The sequence below is a fragment of the Aythya marila genome, assembly GCF_965140915.1.
Source record: "Aythya marila genome assembly, chromosome: 4".
NCBI classification, from domain to species: Eukaryota; Metazoa; Chordata; class Aves; order Anseriformes; family Anatidae; genus Aythya; species Aythya marila.
Genome location: NC_139045.1, coordinates 27,044,301 through 27,066,708, shown reverse-complemented (window position 1 = coordinate 27,066,708; position 22,408 = coordinate 27,044,301). Strand labels below are relative to the sequence as shown.

The 22,408-nt window shown below is 34.9% G+C and overlaps 1 protein-coding gene across 1 annotated transcript in view; it reads right to left on the bottom strand.

Moving 5' to 3' along the window:
* The window catches only part of SPOCK3 (SPARC (osteonectin), cwcv and kazal like domains proteoglycan 3), a 194,705-nt gene that overhangs the window by 65,645 nt on the left and 106,652 nt on the right, over nucleotides 1–22,408 (bottom strand). The window contains exon 5 of the mRNA XM_082759052.1: nucleotides 10,355–10,481. Within this exon, the coding sequence (XP_082615178.1) occupies nucleotides 10,355–10,481 (127 nt within the window). The remainder of the gene's footprint in view (nucleotides 1–10,354; nucleotides 10,482–22,408) is intronic.

Genomic DNA, 22,408 nt, shown 5'->3' with positions numbered 1-22,408 from the left:
TCACACAGAATGATTGTGATGAGACAGTGTAAATTAGTTACTATTTGCAGACCTCTCAGAAACTACAGGAAATAAAGATTTTAAAACAGATGAGGAATTTAGTTTATTATACAGTAGCCACACAGATCAAAGACTTAAGACTGCACTGAACAGTGCAGAGAAAACAAATGACTGATTAGAGAGATGTATGGCCATTCTGTGTTTTAAGTGAGGAAAGAGAAATGGGAAAGAAACAGTGAGTAACAAATTAAGATAAGATTACATTATTTGTCCACCTAAGAAGAATAACAAACAGTGCTTGTGTAACATTAGCTTTGGCATTTCACAGTCTGTAACCAATTGGATTTTTCTCATACACTTAATTCTATCCCTTTTTAAGAGTGCTACTTCAGTGACAAAGTATTCTTCCACAAAGTATTCTTCTGTTTTGTCAGGAATATCTATCTATCTATCAGCTTTTAAATAAACGAATTAAAGACAAGTATTAAGGATACATGCAATTTTCCTGGCAAGTAAGGAACAGCAGCTCATGCACTAGAGCACTCTTCAGATACTCCCTACAACTTCTCCTTTCCTTCACATAGTGAGCAGCTAAAGGCAAATCTGGTACACCCTGACAGTACACAAGACACTGAAGATACCTGCCAGAGCATTCACCTCAGTCTCGTATACATATAGCATACATTATGTGCTTCAATATTGCTTTTAGTCCTTGGCATTGAAAGCTTGAAGTTAGGTCAGATACGTCAATGTACCCTTTTCTATGATATAAACATAAATCTGCAGTGCAAAATGGACTGTAAATTAAAGTCTTCTAGAATTTTTAATGGGATGAAGTATGTCACTTACAAAAAGGCTTTCCAGAACACTTGTCCCATTTAATGCTGAGCATTTAGTAAACTACCTGTTAGACAATCAATAACTCACACTTACGCAACTGTAAAAAATATTTCAGCTTTGAAAGAGAACTGTCACATTTAATTGTACCTAATCTGAATAATGAGAGCTCTTTAGAGGTCCATGACTTCTCTGTACATTTAAAATTAAACAGGTCATGCCTAAGAAAAAATACATTGATGAATAATTAAATTCAGACAGCTCATAATCATTAGTTCATATGCTACAAACTCTTAGCTATATACATCCATAAAGTGAAAACAGTTAATAACCTGTTTTAACCTGTTAAATCACGTTACTTACCCAAACAATAGGAGTTTGGGTAAAACCCCTTTCAGCAAATAAATTACTGTTTAAAATGAAAATAACATTAAGAAATATTAACCATAAAGACATGCAACTAGCATTTTCACCAGAGAACAAAAGTACACATGCCAATGAACCAAGATCCTGAGCAAAGGAAATCTTTTGTGGTTGAAAGAACTGATGATAGACTGTTTCTAAAGCTATGAACTAGAGAAAACAATTTAAATGAAAAAATAAAAATCTGAATTCTGTCTAAAATCTGTCTAGAACAATGTAATATGTTACCTCATTTCCAAATTAGTATTTCAATATCCCTTGAAGACAATAACTCTGTAGAAGACAAGATATTTTAAATATATAAAATAATAATAATATTTAGAGAGTTGTGAGTTTTTCTTAAAAAAAAAAATAGCAAAAGGGGTAAAAATATAAAGCCATATTACTTCCATCTATATTGTACTTTGTGTTATTGGCTTATTCTCAAATTATAAACACTGATGCAGTTTAAAAATAGACTAATAGCTTACTATAAACATGTTCAATATTAACAATTGCTCTTTCTGACATATATGCACAGGTATATTTAAGGCTATACTCTTAATATCATCTCTTATTAAGAGCCCTCACTCATACAGCCCAAATTCCAGCACTTCAAGCTTCTTATCACAAAATTCTGCATCATTTTTATCAGAGACAAGATACAGATGCACAGAACATCACTCAAATCTGTACATGAGACCCTTGATCTACCTTGTTTCTGGCACTCAGTTTTGTAATTTGGAGAAAATTTCTTGAGAGGCAGAGGAAGGAATAATGCTCAGACAAAACTCAGTTTACATTTCCAAGTTCCCACCTCAAAGTTGAAAATGAATATTCAAAAAGAAGTTAAAAACGTGAAAACATTTAATTCTCCTAAATCATCTTAGAAACAGCAGACTATTTTGGTTGAAAATCTGTCAAGAACTTCAATGCTTTTCAGCTGACATGAAAATTTCTGAGTAATGGCGATGGTAAAATAAGAGTAGAGAGAAAGCTATAAAACCTTATAGCAAGACATAAATGGCTTGTAAAAGCATGGAATTTTTTATTACAAAAAAAAAGATCTGCTTACAGGTTATTAGCATGCATTATCACCACATTTTTAATATGATATAGTTTCCTAAACCATGCTGGCTGATTGTAGTACTAATTAACCAAGTTCAATTTATCTAATTATATCTAAGTTGAAATATTTATAAAATTATATGTGAGCTGAAATATCATCCAAAGGGTATGCTCATTAGTCTTTAATTATGGGAAAAATAATTAAATTAATGTGCACAGACTTGGTTGGTCCATGATAGGTTATACTGTCCAAGTCTACGATATTTAAACTATACCATGTCAACCAGGAAAAAAACAAATAAATCTGTATAATTATATTCAGGTGAAACCCACATCAATGCACTGCATTGCTCCTTTTTATCAGTAGTTAGAGACACCTCAGCATTCTCAGATTTCTTTCCATCACATTGCCTCTACAGATCTCTACTTTTTTTTGCCTACCTAAAAAAGTATGCTAGGATTCATTTAAATTCAAAATACTAGAATTTAATTATTAAAAAGCCTGAAATAGTAGGCTACACGGTGCTATTACTGTAGGACATTCATGAAATTCCATGTTCATAATGGTTTTCATCCTGCCAGGTAAGGAACACCCTATTTATTGTACAGGTGGGTGTTAATGGTCCAAAAATATGGCAGCTTTTCTCTACATACATCTCTTTTTGAACTCAAAGAGATATTTCTTATGTAGAGACACACAGAATTGTGCCCAAATCTTTCTACTAATACCTTTATAAGATGTGTGAAGTGTTCCATATTCTAACTTTGTCAAACATGCGGATTAAAATTAGGTCAACACAAAGCCAATTCTTCATACTTCACATTCCAAGGGACAGAGGGGCAGATTTTGCTAAGCAAACTTATTTTTCTGTTCCAGTAAGTCCATGGTGGCCTATGATGTTCTGTTTTTTCCCGGAACTTTGCTATAATACGAAGATACACCTTTGATGCTCAATCATATTTTTCAGATCCTTTTCTCTCAGCTCTCATCTGTTTTACATCAATGTCCAGATCTGTTCTTTATATTATTTTACTTTCATATTCTTCTTCCAGTTTACTCAATATCTCATCCAAAAGTACATCTGTTTGTACTCATTTGAAAAACAAGCAAGCAAGTCAAGCAGGCAAGGAATGTTTTAACCTGGCATTTGTGGAAGAAAAGTGATCTATTATTTGCTGCTTGTAAATGTAGCATAAAACAGCTTAGAAGGCATTGGATATGTAAGTAAACAGGCTGGTCAGTTCTTGTCTTGCTATAAATGAACTGAAATTAGGTTAGAACACAACCACTTCTTGAAGGTAGAAAGAAGGCAGGTTTCCTGAGGGACTCCATATTACCATGAAAACCTACGAATTTTGTCTGAGAGCTGGCTAAAATGTTCAGAAAGTTTCTGAACATTGTCTGTTCCTTACTTATTTTATTTTTATTTTATTTTTATTTTTTAGCTTTTTTATGAGGGAGGGTAGAGGGTGTTAACTAGTGCTTCATCCAAAGAATCCTGAAGTAAAGAGGAACTTCACAGTCACACTCAGTATTGTAAAATTCACACGAGCAAAAAAAATCTTCTGGATTCATGTTTCCATATGTGGCTTTGGATAACTTAATCTGAAATTTATTTGTGAGGAATGTGAATGTGGTTACTGGGGATTGCAACATCCATACATTAGAAAACCTGAATCTAATACAGTTTTATGTGGTTTGATTGTGGTTTGATTACTTTAATGCTATACATTCAATGTGCCTGAGCTGGAATAAAATGTTAGTTTCACAATGCTGAATGTTAAATGTGTCATATTAAAAACAAATAAGGTCGGTACACACGAAAATGGAATACTACACACACATCCTCCTGCTTTCAAAAATAATTTTAAAATTCTGAATTACAGAGTAATTTTGATCAGATAATCTTCTGTATATAAAAACATCATTCTCATACTAAAGCATCAGCAATATTGAAAATGTGAAGGAATATTTGAATCATGCTAATAGGACTGAATGTAGTTTCACTAGAGTTGTAGCTATATGATTATTGGTTCATGTCCACAATATCTCAATGTGAGCTTTTCAAAATCGCAAATGCCAAATAGTGAGCCTTGTACAATGACTCTTAAATGTTACAGACATTATACCTCATTGAGAGGTATGCCAGGACTGAGGCTTTTTGCTTTCTCTGGGACACTGTGACTAGTTCTTTGCAATGCTGGTCTAATGATGTTACTACTTGAAGTTTAAGTCATTTCAGTTTTGTGCTAAGTGCTAATGTGACCTACATGAACAGTGTGTAAAAATATTTTTGTTAGAAGCTGAACACTTTGTTCTGTTTGATTACTAAATTTAATCGCAAGTTCTAATAAATTTTAATTTGAATAATTACACTTTCTCTAGTCATCTTCACTTCATTTGCAGTTCTGTAGCTTTTCAAATGCTTACTGTTCTGATAATTGTCAGTGAAAAACAAAATGGCTAAGTAATGTTAAGTACATTTTCTTTCATGCTTGCTGCATATATGTTGCTTAAAAACCCTTCTTAGAAGGAAAAATAGAATTAATTTTTAAGAAAATTAAAGATTTTTCAGAAAAGGGAAATAAATTACAGCCAACCAACACTTATTAGAGCTCTTCGTAAGACTTTTTTTTTTAATGATACTGTTGTGTAGCTACATATTTTATCCTACAAGATAATTTTAGGAAAACGACCCATTTTAATCTTAAACTTACTTATTTCTGTGATACAATCTACAGGAAAATTAAAAATGTATTTGTTGATACATTCTCTTCCATTTTGTCCTATATTTGGAGCACCTGCCTTGTGTAGCAGACAATTTAGGTAGTCATGTCTCTCCTCCATGGCTACTCCATGTACCATTGGACTTCTTTCTAGAAAGTGCTTAGATTTATTTTCCATACCATCTACTACTACACTAGCACACTCCTTGGGGTTTTCTTTCAGAGAATTATTACTATAATATTTAAATGCTTTTACTGGGCCAAGACCTGACACAGTTTTATTTTTTGTCATTTGACACTTTCAATCTCATTTTCTTTAATACCATTCTTACTGTCTGCTATTAACACTCAAAATTCATTCCCTAGCTTGACACCATCTTGTTTCATGGTCAGTGCCTTTAGCTGCTCCCTCTTTTCCCTTTTTTTTTTTTTTTTTTTTTTGACAAAAAAATGACCAAAAGTTCCCACGATCACAGAAAAAAAATCCTTTAATCCCACCTAATTACTTCTCCAATTACTACCTTCTTTATCTTTCTTTCCACTGAAACCAGGCTTACTAATGAACTTCTGCATGGTAAATCTTAAGATAACCTTTTGATTCCCTCCTTGCAACTGATGCAATTCATCATCATCTTCTCCACTGCCTTCTCAGGTACCTTAATCTTTCAAATGGCTATGCAAATTTAAGAACATTATTTATTGTCTCTTAATGCTCCAGACCCATCTTTCTGTCGGTTTCTTTTCAGAACTATTATCTGCTCACCACCACCACTCCACCAGAATATCTACACCAGTGGCAACTCCTGTGTTCAGCCTCTATCCATTTCTGTCTGCAGATGATGTATGATGTGTATATGCGGCTGAAATTAAGCCTTGTGGCAAAATGATTCTGATTATTTCAGCTGTAAGTCCAATAAGAACATTTTGAATACTATTTTCAAAAGATTAACTGCTGCTGGTTAAAAGCCACTCAGAGGAAAACTGTTATTTCATCTCCAGATAACTATTGATATCTTCAATGAAACTTAACACTTTAAGAAATCCAAAATCTGAACTGTCATCTGAACTTTACTTTAAGCTATTTTATTTTTCTTGTTTTACTGGCTGACTCTTGACAGTTAATATGCAAACTTAGATTTTCATGAATAGATTCTGAATCTGAGTTCTTTCTACATTATTTTTAATAGTATACTGCTACTGTGATATGAAAAATATTAAACGCTGACAGTAGTTTCACTCTCCCCTGTCAATTTGTCCTATTATTTTATTAGTTTGTCCTTCCAGCCTAGTTCTGTTGTAGAGAAAACGTAATGTGTTAAAAACAATGTAAAAACATTACATAAATCAAGGCTTAAGAAAACATTTTACAGTCCATAAAGTAGCTTTTTTAAAAAAAATATTTTTATTGAAGTATTAAAGTTTATGTATATTTTAATGTAAATCCAATATATAGTTTTACACTAAACAAACATAGTATTCTGGAAGTGAAGAAAGGGAGCCAAATTCCATTCTTGGTAGTATAAACATGTCATCCTATTCTGAGAAATACTGACCTGCTCAGAATTTCAAAATATTGAACATTCTATAAAGTAATTTGTCATCTAAGCTGATTTCCATTCCCTAAAGCTTTCACAGCTATTTATTGAATGCACTTGATAAGGAGAGATCAGTTAATATATAATTTTCTATATTAATTATATATAATTATATATATTATAATTATATATATTATATGTATATATTATATATTATATGATTATATATATATTATAATGTATTATATATTATATATAATTATATATAAAATATATAATTTTAGCAGTAGAAAAATGGATTAAATAAAGTGAGTCACCCTTCTGACACTTCTGTCTGATTTTAGTATTTTTTTGAATATCCTATTCTACCCCATAAATTTAAAGATTCCAGATAAAATTTCAAGCATTACTGGTAAAACACATTGCTAGCAGAAGCTGGAAAACCAGACAGCCTCACACCTGATTTTTTAGTATTAGATTTTAAACATTTAAACAATTACCAAAAAGAGTTTCCATTACTTCTGTAAAGATTCATTTAACCTGATAAAGTATACTCCATGGATCAATGAAAACACATTTTTATCTCACTAAAAACAATCTCATCTGATGTATGACCATTTTTTTTTTTCTTCTTGCACCATTTTCTGAAGTTCTGGTTGCAATATAGCACAATGTGAATTGTTCCAAGCATCCCAGCCATCACTTCATCCACAGATACACTAGCTTCACTGAATGCATGTTGGACAGCACTGAATGCTGTCCAACACTGCTCGCTAAAACAGTATGACAGAAGGTAGGCTGCTACCACAAAACACTCCATCTGAGGTGTTTTGCACCCCATCTGCACTCCAAATCCTTTTTATTCCTGGAAGGATGAAGCCAGAAACAGGCTGCGTGAGTTATTCTGGCAGTGGTGACCCTATTTCCCATGGAATATGGATCCCCATGCCAAATTTATGCAGGTAACAAAGCCCCAAATACACAGGGGTAGCTACAGCACTGTTTGAAAATTCCTGGAGTTAAAATGAATAATGCACTTTCAAATGCCAAAGTTTAGAGAAATACAGAAGGTAAAACTGGACTATGAAACGTAAAACACGTGCAGTATTATTTAAGGGCTACTAACTGAAAGGTGTATGATGCCACCCTGTTAAGGAAACTGCAGGATCTCCCTTTACAGTGAATTTCTTCTTACATAACAATTAACGTTCACTTTGAGTACTCAACATTTCAGCAAGTAATTTTTTTTATTTCAATATTCTTGTACTGCTAATAATACTTGCTACTTGCCTTTACGCTGACTGTATGTGAATAACAGTGGGCTGAAAGCACAGTAAATTTTAACCTGGACTGCTAAAAATCAATGGAAAACAACCTTACCTGATCTTGGATAAGCTCAGCTTAGAAGTTAGACTTTCTACAATGTAAAATTCTTTCTACTATGTACCATTATAAATTTCTGTGTGTGTGTGTGTGTTTGTTTTTTCCAAAACAAAACAAAAAAAAAAGTATGAAATACATGTATCTATAGTTATATAATTAAATAAACACCTGCATGCACTTGGCCTGAAAAGGGAGGTCTGTACTCCTAAAGAAGTGTCCATCAGCATCAGAAAACTGCCAGCCACCTAGCTGTGTTCCAAGGCACTATTACAATTTACTGACTTCTTTTCAGAAAATGTACTGTATACTTTGCCATAGTCATTGACAAATGCATTCTAAATAAAAGAAAATTGCTATATAAACTGCTACTGGAGCTTCATGCCACAATGAAACTAAACTTTGCCTGGAGTAAAGGAACACAAACATTCATATTTATGTCAATTTTAAAAATGACTGCTCTTGAAATAACCTTGCAAGGACCTTTATTTTGATGCAAATGCAGCATGGAATTTTAAATCATAACACCACTGAAAAAAAAATATATATATATATTTATAGTAGTGCAGATCTTCTGTTGTCATTAACTTTTTTTTTTCTTTTTAAGCATTTTGCTACCATAAACTTACATTTAAACTTACATTTACCATTACAAGGTAGTGAAAGACAAAAATGGAAAAGCTCTGCAAATGCGCTCTGCTGTGCTGCATTACCTCTGCATTATGTTCATGCAACAGGTATAGAGGTTGAATAATATGTACTACTGTACCGATTGTAGCTCTAATAATGCACTGGAAAGGAAGCAGAGTGTATCTATTCATTGCACTCATTTCTCATCATCCTGTTTGAGCAGCACACGTGAACTGATGTAAAAATACCTGCATCTCATCATTATTTACAGACTTCTGAACATTTGCTTCAGACCAGACCCAGAGCAGCCATAAGCCACTATAGGACTATGGTGACTGAAGTCATTTGATTCTAAATGGATCATCTATTTCTGATCAATTATTCCCACATTTCCACAAAATGTGAATCAATTCTGAGAGTTTCTGCTAGTATATCAGAGTCCAACCACATATGGTTTACCAATATTGCATAAATCAGAATAATTCATTATGGACAACAGATTGATTCTAAAAATGAATGAAAAATTGCTTCACAGCTATAGAAACAATCTCTGTGCAAATACAGAGCTACCAGCTTTCTCTCTTCCCCCCTTCCCTCCCCAGTGCAATTAGAAGTTCAATCTTCAATCAGTCTTCAATTAAAAGAAGTAGAAGCACCCAGGCTTGTCTTGGCATGTATTCGTGGGTTTCTTTTTTTTTTTCTTCCCCATTTTGCAGTGTTATAGTTTGAGCTTAATTTGAGAGAAAACACTCCTTCTTTACCTTTCCACCCATTTCACTTCTCCCTATGATTCTTTTTTTATGAGAGGGAACTGCTTCTACCCCAACATGTTGGTCAGAGAGAGGTTACAAATAATTTACTTGTTCCTTCCTTCAGACACTTCCTTGCACACTTCCTTAACTGTTGCATTTTTTTTTTTTTTTAAGAAAAATATTTTCTAACATGAAAAGGATAAAAGCGTAAGAATTGTCAAAGTTGAGGAAACAGTAGTTTCATTCTATTTTTATTTATTTATTTATTTATTTATTTATTTATTTATTTGTTCTACTCAAAGTTTTAAGAGAGGATGCTAAACAAAACAAGTGTTTTCAGCATTACAGTCTGTCTCTCCACCTCTTAGTGAGATGTCCCAAGTCTGAGCTGAGTACTGTACTAATGCAGGCTCATGGGTTTTGGACTTCAGTGTAACCCAAATTTTTTCCCTACAAAAGACTGGGTAAACTGACAGTACTGTTTTTGAATTATTATTCTATCTCTAAATAAGTATGACAGAAAAGAAAGGAGGGTTGAGGAATATAGAAGGAAGATTTGATTATGGTCTTAAAATACGCAAAATGCTGTTGCAAGAAGTAAAGATACACAACAATTATTTATGTTATTACATTTTTTATCTGGACATTTTACATCTATGCCTAAGTTCTTGGAATGTGAAGCATCCCCTCAGTGGTCAACAGGAATTTCATGTTTTCCTGACCACAGACTGGGGACACCAACACTCTGCTTCCTATTCAAAAACCTGCACTGATATCTGGAGCTCTGCTGCACAGTAGCACCATGGTTTTTCAGGTACTATTGTTTCATGTTGCTTGGCATTTGCTACCACTTCACCTTTTAGTCTTAAGATACACTACTGCGGCTGTAGGTTGCAGTCTGGAACGTATTTTAGTCAAAAGAAATAAAAGTTGATTTGTGTAAAAACAGAGGATTTTATTTCCCAAGAGCTGAAATTCAAGAGAAAAACAAAAGAATAATTCAGTTCTTTATTTAATTCTTACCTGAGAAGAATATGTGTGACCATCTGATCCACAAACAGGATTGGTATAAACTACTGGACACTGCTTGCAGTTTGATGAAATGGGACCACCCCTCCACTGTTTATGGCCTAAACCAGCCTCTTTCATACTGTAAGTAAACAAAAAGTATGTAATTCTGATAAGCAGTAGTAAAAATAGAACATATTCAGGGTATTTAATGTGCCTTTACAAACAGTAAGCCATACATAATTTCAGCCATTAAATTTTATATTAAGTAAAGCACTGTCAGTCTATGCTCACTCACTATCATATCATATGTTTGATACACCTGCAAGTTACTTCAATTTTTAAGACATGTTTGTTGAAAAGATGATTAAGATGTTGCTTTGGTGACTGTTACATTTATTGATCAGTGAAAGATGTCTGACTTGTGTGGTATTTGCTCATTCATGTTCTTATGAAGTAGTATGAACGGAGTTATTATTAATATTCATGTTTAAAGAGACAACATTTAAGCATCATAAAATATATAATATAAATTATATCATAAATACTTGAATAGAAACAGCTGGTCCTTCAGAGTGCTGTTATACGTTGATCATTGTCAAAGAATAATAGATTATATTTCTTAAAATTCAGACTCCACAACCAAAGGTAAAGTTCAAAGGTAAATAAAGGCAGTCCAATGGAACACAGGGTTCATCTGAACGTGTATGCCCGCATGCATCTACCTTAATTATCTATCTCTGAATCATCTAGCTCTGAATTAACTTTTATTTATCTTTCCAATTGTTTTTTGCACCTATGAAAGCATTTAACAATCACTGCATCCTTAAAGATCTGTTTTATGAGTTGCCTAATTAATAGGCTAGCCTACAACATGCTTTATATATTAATGGCTTCCATATAAATAAGAAATGGAACAATAATGGATAATCACAGAATCACAGAATATCTAGGTTGGAAGAGACCTCAAGATCATCGAGTCCAACCTCTGACCTAACGCTAGCAGTCCCCACTAAACCATATCCCTAAGCTCTACATCTAAACGTCTTTTGAAGACTTCCAGGGATGGTGACTCCACCACTTCCCTGGGCAGCCTGTTCCAATGCCTCACAACCCTTTCAGTAAAGAAGTTCTTCCTAACATCTAACCTAAAACTCCCCTGGCTCAACTTAAGCCCATTCCCCCTCGTCCTGTCACCAGGCACATGGGAGAACAGAACAACCCCCACCTCACTACAGCCTCCCTTGAGGTACCTATAGAGAGCGATAAGGTCGCCCCTGAGCCTCCTCTTCTCCAGGCTGAACAAGCCCAGCTCCCTCAGCCGCTCCTCGTAGGACTTGTTCTCCAGGCCCCTCACCAGCTTCGTCGCCCTTCTCTGCACCTACTCAAGCACCTCAATGTCCTTCTTGTAGCGAGGGGCCCAAAACTGAACACAGTATTCAAGGTGCGGCCTCACCAGAGCCGAGTACAGGGGGACAATCACTTCCCTAGCCCTGCTGGCCACACTGTTTCTGATACAAGCCAGGATGCTGTTGGCCTTCTTGGCCACCTGAGCACACTGCTGGCTCATATTCAGCCGACTATCCACCATCACTCCCAGGTCCTTCTCTGCCTGGCAGCTCTCCAACCATTCCTCTCCCAGCCTGTAGCTCTGCTTGAGGTTATTGCGCCCCAGGTGGAGGACCCTGCACTTGGCCTTGTTGAACTTCATGCAGTTGACCTCAGCCCATCGGTGCAGCCTATCCAGATCCTCCTGCAGAGCTTTCCTACCCTCAAGCAGATCGACACACGCACCTAACTTGGTGTCATCTGCAAACTTACTGAGGGTGCACTCGATGCCCTCGTCCAGATCATCAATGAAGATATTAAAGAGGACCAGCCCCAGCACCGAGCCCTGGGGGACGCCACTAGTGACTGGCCTCCAACTGGACTTGGCTCCATTCACCACGACTCTTTGGGCCCAGCTATCCAGCCAGTTTCTAACCCAACGAAGCGTGCGCCAGTCCAAGCCAAGAGCAGACAGTTTCTTGAGGAGAATGCTGTGGCAGACAGTGTCAAAAGCCTTGCTGAAGTCAAGGTAGACCACATCCACAGCCTTTCCCTCATCCACCCAGCGCGTCACTTTGTCATAGAAGGAGATCAGGTTCGTCAAGCAGGATCTGCCTTTCATAAACCCATGCTGACTGGGCCTGATCGCCTGCTTGCCCTGCAAGTGCCACGTGATGACTCTCAAGATAATCTGCTCCATGAGCTTCCCTGGCACTGAGGTCAAACTGACAGGCCTGTAGTTTCCCGGGTCTGCCCCCCGGCCCTTCTTGTAGATGGGCATCACATTTGCTAGCCGCCAGTCAACTGGGACCTCCCCTGATCGCCAGGACTGCTGATAAATGATGGAAAGCGGCTTGGCCAGCTCCTCTGCCAGTTAAGTTTTATAAGTTTTTTTCTGCTTTGAATCTTAACCAAGAATCTATCAATGATTATGTTTAGAATACAGCGATGACATGACACAACAAAGAAGTAAATGTTCACACTCAAAAAGCTCAAATCAAATCTTTAATGGAGCACAACTGTTTCGGCTTGGTTCAGCTAAAAATCAAGAACTGTTCTGCTACTTAATCATGAATCACTGCTTGAGAAGAACTTGTCTGGAGTAATAAAAAAAGATATGAACTTGAAAAAAGTAAATCTCTGATTACTGCTTTTCTTCTCACTTGACGGAGAACTTTCCAAGCATCTACAGCCTAATGAGACTGTGTTTGGATGGCTGCATCTTTCTCTTACTTCTTGTTTCTGCTATAGCTCATGATTCCCAGAAGTGTCCCAGTAGCCTGAAATTATTAACAGGACCAGACAGTCCCAGCTATCAAGCTACCTGATGGAACTTCTGTTCATCTGAGTCACGGTAACTCTAGAATATCACATAAAACAATTGCAAAAGTTCCAGACATCAATAGGAAGAATTCCACTGATATCAGCAAAAACTAGAAATTACAAACAGGATTTGCGGGATACACAGAGGCCACTTTTTATAGTTTCTCAAAACATATCAATATATGGTACTAGAAGAAATTGAGATTTTTAGCTTATCTGCCCCCACTATTCTAATCCTTGTATATGCCATAAATTAAGTATACACCTCAGAAAAGATGAGAGAGGGAATGCACACATCCAGACAGAGGAAAAAAGGATTATTAGAATCATCTGAAGGAAGGGAAGAGAATGATGTCTAAAGAAGAATCACAAGACTGGACACTAGAACAAGCTGAGGACAAAGAAATCACAGGTCTGTGATGACCACTGGAGACGTATGAAGAACAATGTAGCCTGATCACCTTCACTCAACCAGCCTCAGCTTCATTAGGCTTTTAAATGCAGGCTATCCCAGGCCACTCATTTAGGGTGAAGAGAGTCAAATTTTCCATTCTACACAGAACTTTGTTGAAACCTTCAGCAAATCACTTTTAAGATCTTAGTTTCCATATAACTAATAAGATTTTTCTATAAAACAAAAGTATCTGTGTTTTCCTAACTCAGAAGGTAAATGAAAAATAAATTATAAATAATGGTATCAGTCCAGAGGTACTGGGTCATACAAATGCTTTGGATGGACGTATGATCAGAAGGTTTAGTACAATAAAGCAGAAAAAAAGATTTTGTATAATTATAGCTGACCAACAGCTATTTTCTGATGGATCAGTCCATGAGATGACAGGAAAAAAGTAAAATCAATAAAAAACATTTTGAATACCAGTTATGGTATTCACACACATGCACTTCAGAAAATCTATTAATAGTACCTTAAACTTATATACTCTAACATTTCCTTTCACCATTATTTAATTATATCAAATTTGCTTCTCTTGACTATTTCTATGTTGCCATTATATTGGCATTTTGTTTTGTGTTTTTGTTTGTTTTTCCAACTAGGCAATGAACTTACAAATGATTAGCATGAAAATAACTAAGAAGCCATTATTATTACGGTATAAATCATCTTGAATTAAAATCATTGTTGTATGCCCATGATGTCATTAAACAAGACCCAGAAGGACAGTTTAATGAAAATGTAAGTAATTTAAGTTACAATTTACTTAAGATATGCACATAAAGCAATACATTTTACATTCTACATATAAGAGGAAAATAATTAGTAAACAGACAACAAAAAAAAGTTACTCCACTGTAAAATTTCACTTTTTTTCTTCCCTCTATTCATTTTTTTCCATTTGATAAGAAAACAAAAACAAAACAAAACAAACAAAAAAAAAAACCACCCAGATCACTGCAACTTGCAGTGCAGTTACTAAAACTGTGGCGTTTAATTTTCTAATTCCATTACAGCCAGTATAAATGTTCATGTCCATTACTGTTTTGCCACAGCAAATGTATCAAGCCACATAAAAGTTAGCCTCTTTCACTGACAAATCTTGTACTTCTTGATTTCCTAAAAAGGGTTTTGGGATCTCTCTAGTAATAAAGTAAATGAAGTACTGAATATACAAGCTCCACATTATCTGACATTGCTGACACCCAAATAGTAGAATTAAATCTATGGATTTAATTTACCAGCAACACCTGTGATTGCATTAATTTGCGTTCACCCAATTGTGCATATGCTTTTAGACTGCACATGCAAATGCAGGTCTGGAAACATAAATAGACAATCTGCACAATTAGTGTAGCCTAGGTACCTGTTTGCATACATAAACTTACCTTTCTGTATACACTATGATTGTGCCTGCAAATACTTTAAGAATGCTTAATATAATGCCTTGAAAATTCAACTACAATCTACTGACTCTTTGGAAACGTGACTTATTTGATGATATATAAAATGCATGAGTGTCCAACTCACTTGAAGGAACGTGATGGTTAATAGCTAGATCTGAGAATCCTCAAATACAGGTCTTCAAATGCAGACTGACAGAAACAAAATTGACTTACTAAAGAACTAATGTTTCAAAAAACTCCTGCATTTTTTCTCTGATAACTATATTTGCATTTCTTAGATAGTTTAGAATTATTCTGATTTAGAGACTGTCTGATTATATTTTGCTGTGGTCTTTGGGGGACACAATCAGGCTGTGTCAGATTAACATAATTAGAAAAAGCACTTGTATTGCAAAATCTAATTCGGTTTTGTTAGAGTTGACTACATTTCTTTCAAATTTTCTTTTTCACGTGAAAGCATCCTGGAACAAAACTACAGTTGTCAGTACGTTTTTGAGATGTTCCTTTCAAATACCAAAAGAAACCCGGCAGGCAGCTCAGCACAACACAGCCATTCACTCACTCCCCATCAGGGGGATAGAGGAGAGATTCAGAAAAAAAAAAAAAAAAAAAAAAAAAAAGGCAAAATTAATGGGTTGAGATAAAGACAGTTTAATAGGACAGAAAAGGAAGGGAAAATAATAACAACAATATTATTAAGAATAACAACAACAACAACAGAACACGAATCAAGTGATGCACAACGCAATTATGTACCACCTGCCAACCAATCCCTGAGCAGCAGCCCCACCAACCTGACCAACTCCCCCCATATTTATTGTTCAGCATGATGCCATGTGGTATGGGACATCCCTTTGGTCAGTCTAGGTCAGTTGTCCCATGTCCCCTCCCAGCTCCTTGTGCACCCCCCTATCCTCCTCGCTGGCAGGGCAACATGAGAAACACAGAAGTTGTTGGCTCTCTGTAAGTACTGCTCTGCAACAACTATAACACGTTACCAGCATTATTCTCATACTAAATCCAAAACACAGCACCATACCAGCTACTAGAAAGAAATTAACTCTATCCCAGCCAAAACTAGGCCACATGGCCAGCTCTTGTATGTGTTTCTATGTTGTTTTCACTTGTTTCATTATTTTACATTATTTCCATAGAATATAAGAAAAAAATGTCTTGAGAAACTAATAATAGTTGAATAAGTCTGAGACGAATGAAGCACAGGTTAAGAAAGTTTCTCAAAAAAAAAAAAAAATACATTTTTAGCAATTTAAATTAACAGTGTTGTCAAGATATTTGTATTTATTGATGGACCAGGATAACATTTAGCAGGTGCATGTGAGATTATATAAATTCAGCTATTATTTTTCCCCAGCACGTACACCCAAGAGGTCAGACCAGAAAATTGCATGTGATCTATCATTTTTGTCAGGATCACTAAACTTACATACTCAGTATTATTTTAGAATTCAGAGGTGTTTTTTTTTTTTCTGTGCATATAAAATCAAAATGCTATTTACCAATTTGCACATGAAAAGGCAAACAAGCAGATATTTTGAAGACACAAATTCTTACTCCTTTCATCTACACATAATATTAACAAAATACTTTATACTTTTAGATTGTTTCTTGCCCTTTTGTCATATAGCCCCATTATTTTCTGTAGTATTCTGCCTACTTTTGTAAAGCAAAGAAACCAGTATTTTTTCTAGACGTACATGTAAAAAACTAAAACCTAAAAAAAATAGCCCTATATATTTTTAAAAAACAGTTGTAAGTAATACTGCTGAAATTTTCCGGAACTTTTCAGCAGTAATACTACTGAAATTTTCTGAGTGTTTACCTCGCTTTGACTGAAGTTAGGTCATACAGCATTTTAATGGGACAGAAAAGCAAAGAATGCACAGCAACCCAGAAATGAGTTCTCATTATTTAACTTACCTGTAGTTACCTGAGAGGTGAAAGGGATTTTAATATATAAACCACTGAATGCAGAACTCACACCAACCTCCTTTGTGTTGGCAAAGTTTACAGGAGTAAACACATTTCTAGGAGTAATGTGTTATATGTGACTATGCAAATTACCAGAAGCTTACAAGCTTTTTGTTTTGTTTTGGATTTTTTTTTTTTTTTGAGGGGAAAGAGGGGAATATTTCAGAAGCTGAAGCATGCAAAGCTTTTCACCAAAGCCCCTAATTTCCAGATGGCAGGCTATACGTACATGTTGCATTAAAGAATAGCTACTACTTTGTGAGAACTTTATTGCAAACTGAAGGAAAAAATGACCTCTGTAGAGAAGGCTCTAAATACTCTTTCCAAACTATAAGAGATGGTAGCTCTTCTGAACCTAACATGTCAGTCCTCCCTCCCAGCTGTAGCTTGTCTTTAAAAAGTTCTGATTAAAATTCTTTTTAGTTGAAGATCAAAGACAGAAAAAGGATGTTCAAATATTACCTAGAGACAGTAACAGAATATACACTTGTTAAAGGATTAAGATGACTGTGTGACAAGGTCTTCTATACTATACAAAACAACAACACCTCAGAGGACAGTTAAACCATGAATCGGTTGATCACTAGTATATTTATGTATTTTTCAGTTCTTTTGATTTTTTTTTTTTTTTGTTACACCCATAATTTCGTTCAACTTCCCTCTTAAGTATTGTAAATACTGTAATAACAGTATTTATGCCAAACAGAGACTTCACACACAGTTAAGAGAATGTAAAGCAATAACCTTATTTCTCATTTCAGGTGGTAAAATATGCAGGATGCATATTTAAACTACAAAGAGAATGTCTTCCTGAAAGCCAGTTCCTTAGGTTTTAAAGGTTCTCTCCTTGTTTACTAAATGTAGTAACTTGTATATACAGAACACCGCTGAATGTACGGCGAGAAGGTATATGTATATATATATGTATATATACACACTATTCACTACATATATTTATACACACACTAGTCATAAATAGTAGTCGCACTAATACTCCCACTGCTGCAGATTCTGTATAGCTGAGCAAAGCACAAAGAACAACTACATTACAGCAGCTTGTAATCCTGAGAAGCCTGCTTGGAAAGAGCATACAATTTAAACATACTGCACTACACAATTTAAACATGATTACATAGCTCTGTAAATGTCCATTCTAAATTGCTTAAGGCTACTCCTTACACTTTGGAAAATGGAAACAAAACCAAAAAAAATAAACTAAACTTTCGGGAACAAAACAACTAGTCATTGATGGAAGACTATTAACTTTTTTTTCTATGAAACTGTAGGAAACATCTGGTTTTTCTTTTATTTTTTTACAGTAAGGGTTCTAATTTCTCTAGAAGCTATTTTCTACACAAATACCCGTTTGGCAGCCCATGAATTTCCAGCATACTCAAATCACTCTGCCATCTAGAGGCCAGACAGAGAAATCTTATCACAGATCATTACTTAGCAGAAAAATACAACATAAGGAGACCAAAAAATCATGTCAGCAGATCAGCTGATTTCCAAGATGACATCATTAAAAGCAGTGTGGCCAGCAGGTCGAGGGAGGTGATTCTTCCCATCGTCTCTGTTGTCATGAGACCCCATGTGTAGCACTGATTCAGTTCTGGGGCCCCCAGCACAACAAGGACATGGATATGAGCAAGCTGCTCCAGATAATGGCTGCCAGGATGATCCTGCAATACCCACACAGTTAGAGGCATTTTTTTTTTCTTTATTTCTGATATCTTAGGGAGATGGCCTTCTCCATTTTTCTTACAACATTTCCTTATTCAGGCTGGATGTGGCTCTGGGCAGCCTGCTCTAGAGGTTGGCAATCCTTCCCAGAGCGGGTGGGGGGGTTGAAACTAGATGATCTTTAAGGTCCTTTTCAACCCAGTCCATTCTATGATTCTATGATAAATTGTTAGCTTATTGCAGAGCAAAACCAAAATCTATACAATGATCTAGGTTGATACCTGGTTTAGTAATCATGACAAGTCTTCTAGGTTTGGTAGACAAGAATTACCACAGCAAATAATAATTTTTCACAAAATACATCACAATATGATAGAGCAAAGCTAAGCCCAAAAGGAGGACTTTTTAATGATTCACATGATAGTAGGAACAACCACTACTAGAAGTGTTCAAGGAGTTATGTTTTCAGAAACTGTACAAAACATAAACAGACCCTAGTATATTAAGTAAGTTTATTATGATCATGGTTTTCTGCATATCCACTATGCAAAGCAAAATGCATTTGATAATCCAATTACAGATACAGTTCTCATGAGCATCTTAATGCCTAATTCATAAATGAGTGAAGAAAAATTATAAACATAACAGGATCAAATAACTAATAAACACTTCTAGAGCCCAAATAAAAAATATATATTTTTTAATTAATACTACCATTTGAATGGCCACTCCTTCCAAATCTACTTATTTTATGTTGAACAGAAAAACATAATTTTTTAACTAGAAATAGCTAATTTCTGTACAGGCCCAGAACACTGACTACCATAAACTGTTCTTTTACCACTACAGAAGTAAATTCATATTCCACTCCTAACATCCAGAACCCTACAGACAGTGATTCTCATGCAATCTGTCTTCCTCATTGCCTTCTAAGTGCAAGTTTCACTCCAGCTGCCTGTGTTCCCAACTCTTTCCTCCCTCACATGGATCACTCACAGTGTCTGCTTGAAAATGAATATAGGAAAGAAGGAAGAAAAGTCTATTTATAATAATCACATTAATATTTGAAAGGAGTTCCATTTTCTCTGTTATCATCATCATATATGCCTCCTGTGTCAATCACTTGAATTCTAGTGCCAACAGGCAGCTGAAAACTTTTGTTTCTTTAAGTACTTAAAAAGTTTGTCTGCATACTTAAAAACTATATATTCAACTCTTCTGGTAGCCTTGTTGGTAGAAAATACTGAGCTAATAATCAGTTTCAGAAGAACATGCCTTTTTTATTCCTGAATAGTAAATAAAGATAACTAAAGAAACATCACTTCTACAAAGTGACTGATGTGACCCGAGTTTAAATAATGTGCAGCTTTAAAATTTAAATTCTTACTTTTTTATGTACCTGTTCATTTTCTTTAAAAAACTTATCCATTCATCTTGTTTTTTAAATAAAGATTCATTCCTCCTAGTAAACTAATCTGTTATTTAATGGAAGGCATTCTCATATTCATATATGAATGCTAAAATAATTTCAAGATGATGCTACATTTTCAGGAAAAGCATTTGCAACCTTCTGGAACACACAATACTTCCCAGCAGTGACACAGCATAAATCCTAAGGCAATGCAATTCCAGAAGATGCAATTCCAATGCAACTCAAAAAATAAAAAACAACAAACTATTATATACTTATATATGATAAATTGTTGATAATATGATAATATTTGATCAAATGATCTGATCATTTTTTTAAAAGTTAAGAACATGGAAACAAGCTGAAGATCTCCTTAGCTTCTGAACTTTTGGAAAAATAAATTTTATTCAGGAGACCAGTGCCACTTTAAACATTAGTAAGACAGAACATTTTGCAGTTTTTGTCTACTGAGATTACATTCTCAACATCAAAGGGAGTGAAAGCTGACTAATGCTAGATATACTGAAAAGAAATCCAGACAACTGCTACAGAGGCCATTTTACAGCTATAGATTTTATAAAGGTTCTTAATGATACTTCAGCAATTACACTTTATTTAAAATGGAAGCAGAAACAAAGTACTGAAAGTTATAGTTAATGCTCTATTAAGAATAAAGGTGTTGGTAAACTAGACCATTTGTAAAGCTGATAGTAAAACAAAACAAAACAGATATGAACTCGTGCGTGTTAAATCTAAATGGATTACTCAGCTTGTCAAGTGTTGCCATACAGGTATGCCACCTGCATTTCATTTGACTTCTAGGTGATTGATTTCAGCACGATACCATACCAAAGTCCCAATAACTAGTCCTGCACAATCTGTTCAAATCTGAGGACAAGTGACACTCTCTAAAAATCCAGGATATACGATTTTTGGATTTTATGGATTATTATTTTTTTTTTAATACATTTTCCTCCAAAGACTTTAACACCACTTTGCAGCTGTAATATATTCTTGGTTTTATTATAGGTCAAATACAGTGATTTTTTTCCTTCTCCCAGAAAGTTCTTGTTGTTGTTGTTCCAAGATAACTTCTTTGGATTTTGTTCACTCAATATTGTTATCTTAAGGCAGATGTTTCAGAATCTTTGTCCTCTTCTATATGACAACTCAGAATACGCAATACAACTGCAAGAGCCAGCTTTACATTTAAGTAGTGACAAATAGAGGTAAAATTTGTACAAGTTCTTCCACATAATTTAAGATTCCTTTTTTTTCAGCAGTTTATGTACACTTAACACAAACTATATATTCAAAATCAGTAACTATATTAGAATTTAAGAATATATTCCTATCAATCTTCACCAATTTTTATAGAATTGATATTAAAACAAAGTTTCAATTTTTTTCTCATATACAACAAAGATTAGTAGATTGAAAAGCTCTCCACTAGCTTTAAAATAGTTACAAATATTGATGTGCTTAAAACACTAATCGCATTGCTAACTTAAACTTTAAAATAAGATTTCATAACCAGAGCAGGTAATATTTGAAACTGCCAACTGACAGCAGGAAGTTCTCAGATCTGCTTTATTTTCAAGTCTCGGACTAAGGAAAAATCTATAAGCTTCTTAATTAAAAAGACCATAGTAAAATTCAGATTTTTAGAAAGATAAGGCAGAATACTAAGTGTTGGGTGCTATACATTATTCTGATGGGGTAGCTGGTAAATAAAAAGGTAAACACAGAACAGAGGTAAACTCCTAAGGAAAGAATATTTAGCCTTCTCTGAGAATTTCTATTTCATCTCTTAGACAAGTGTATTTGCCATTCCTGGTTTTATAACATCAGCCCTACCAGTTTATAAAAGTCCTATTTCATTAAATCCAGATTCATTTGCAACACAGGATGAAGTCAAATGCATTCTGATATGGCCCAGGACACTTGTCACTGAAGATATGTAAAGCAGTACAACTCCCTAGAAAAGCAAACTGACGTTTTTCAGCCTGAAGTGGACCTAGTGCAGGAAAATACATAATAAGCAAGGTGTTTTGTTGTTGTTGCTGGTGTTTGATTTTTATTTTAAAAAGAGCAAATACAGTTCAGGAATAGCGTCATTATGTGTCAGACTGGTTAGCCATACTTTCCTACGCTGTTGTTATTGATAGCAAGGAATATGTAACTATAACAAGATCACCTTGTGTTCTTTTGATTAACATTGATAATCTTGGTATCCTCACTGGTTGTCAGGAATG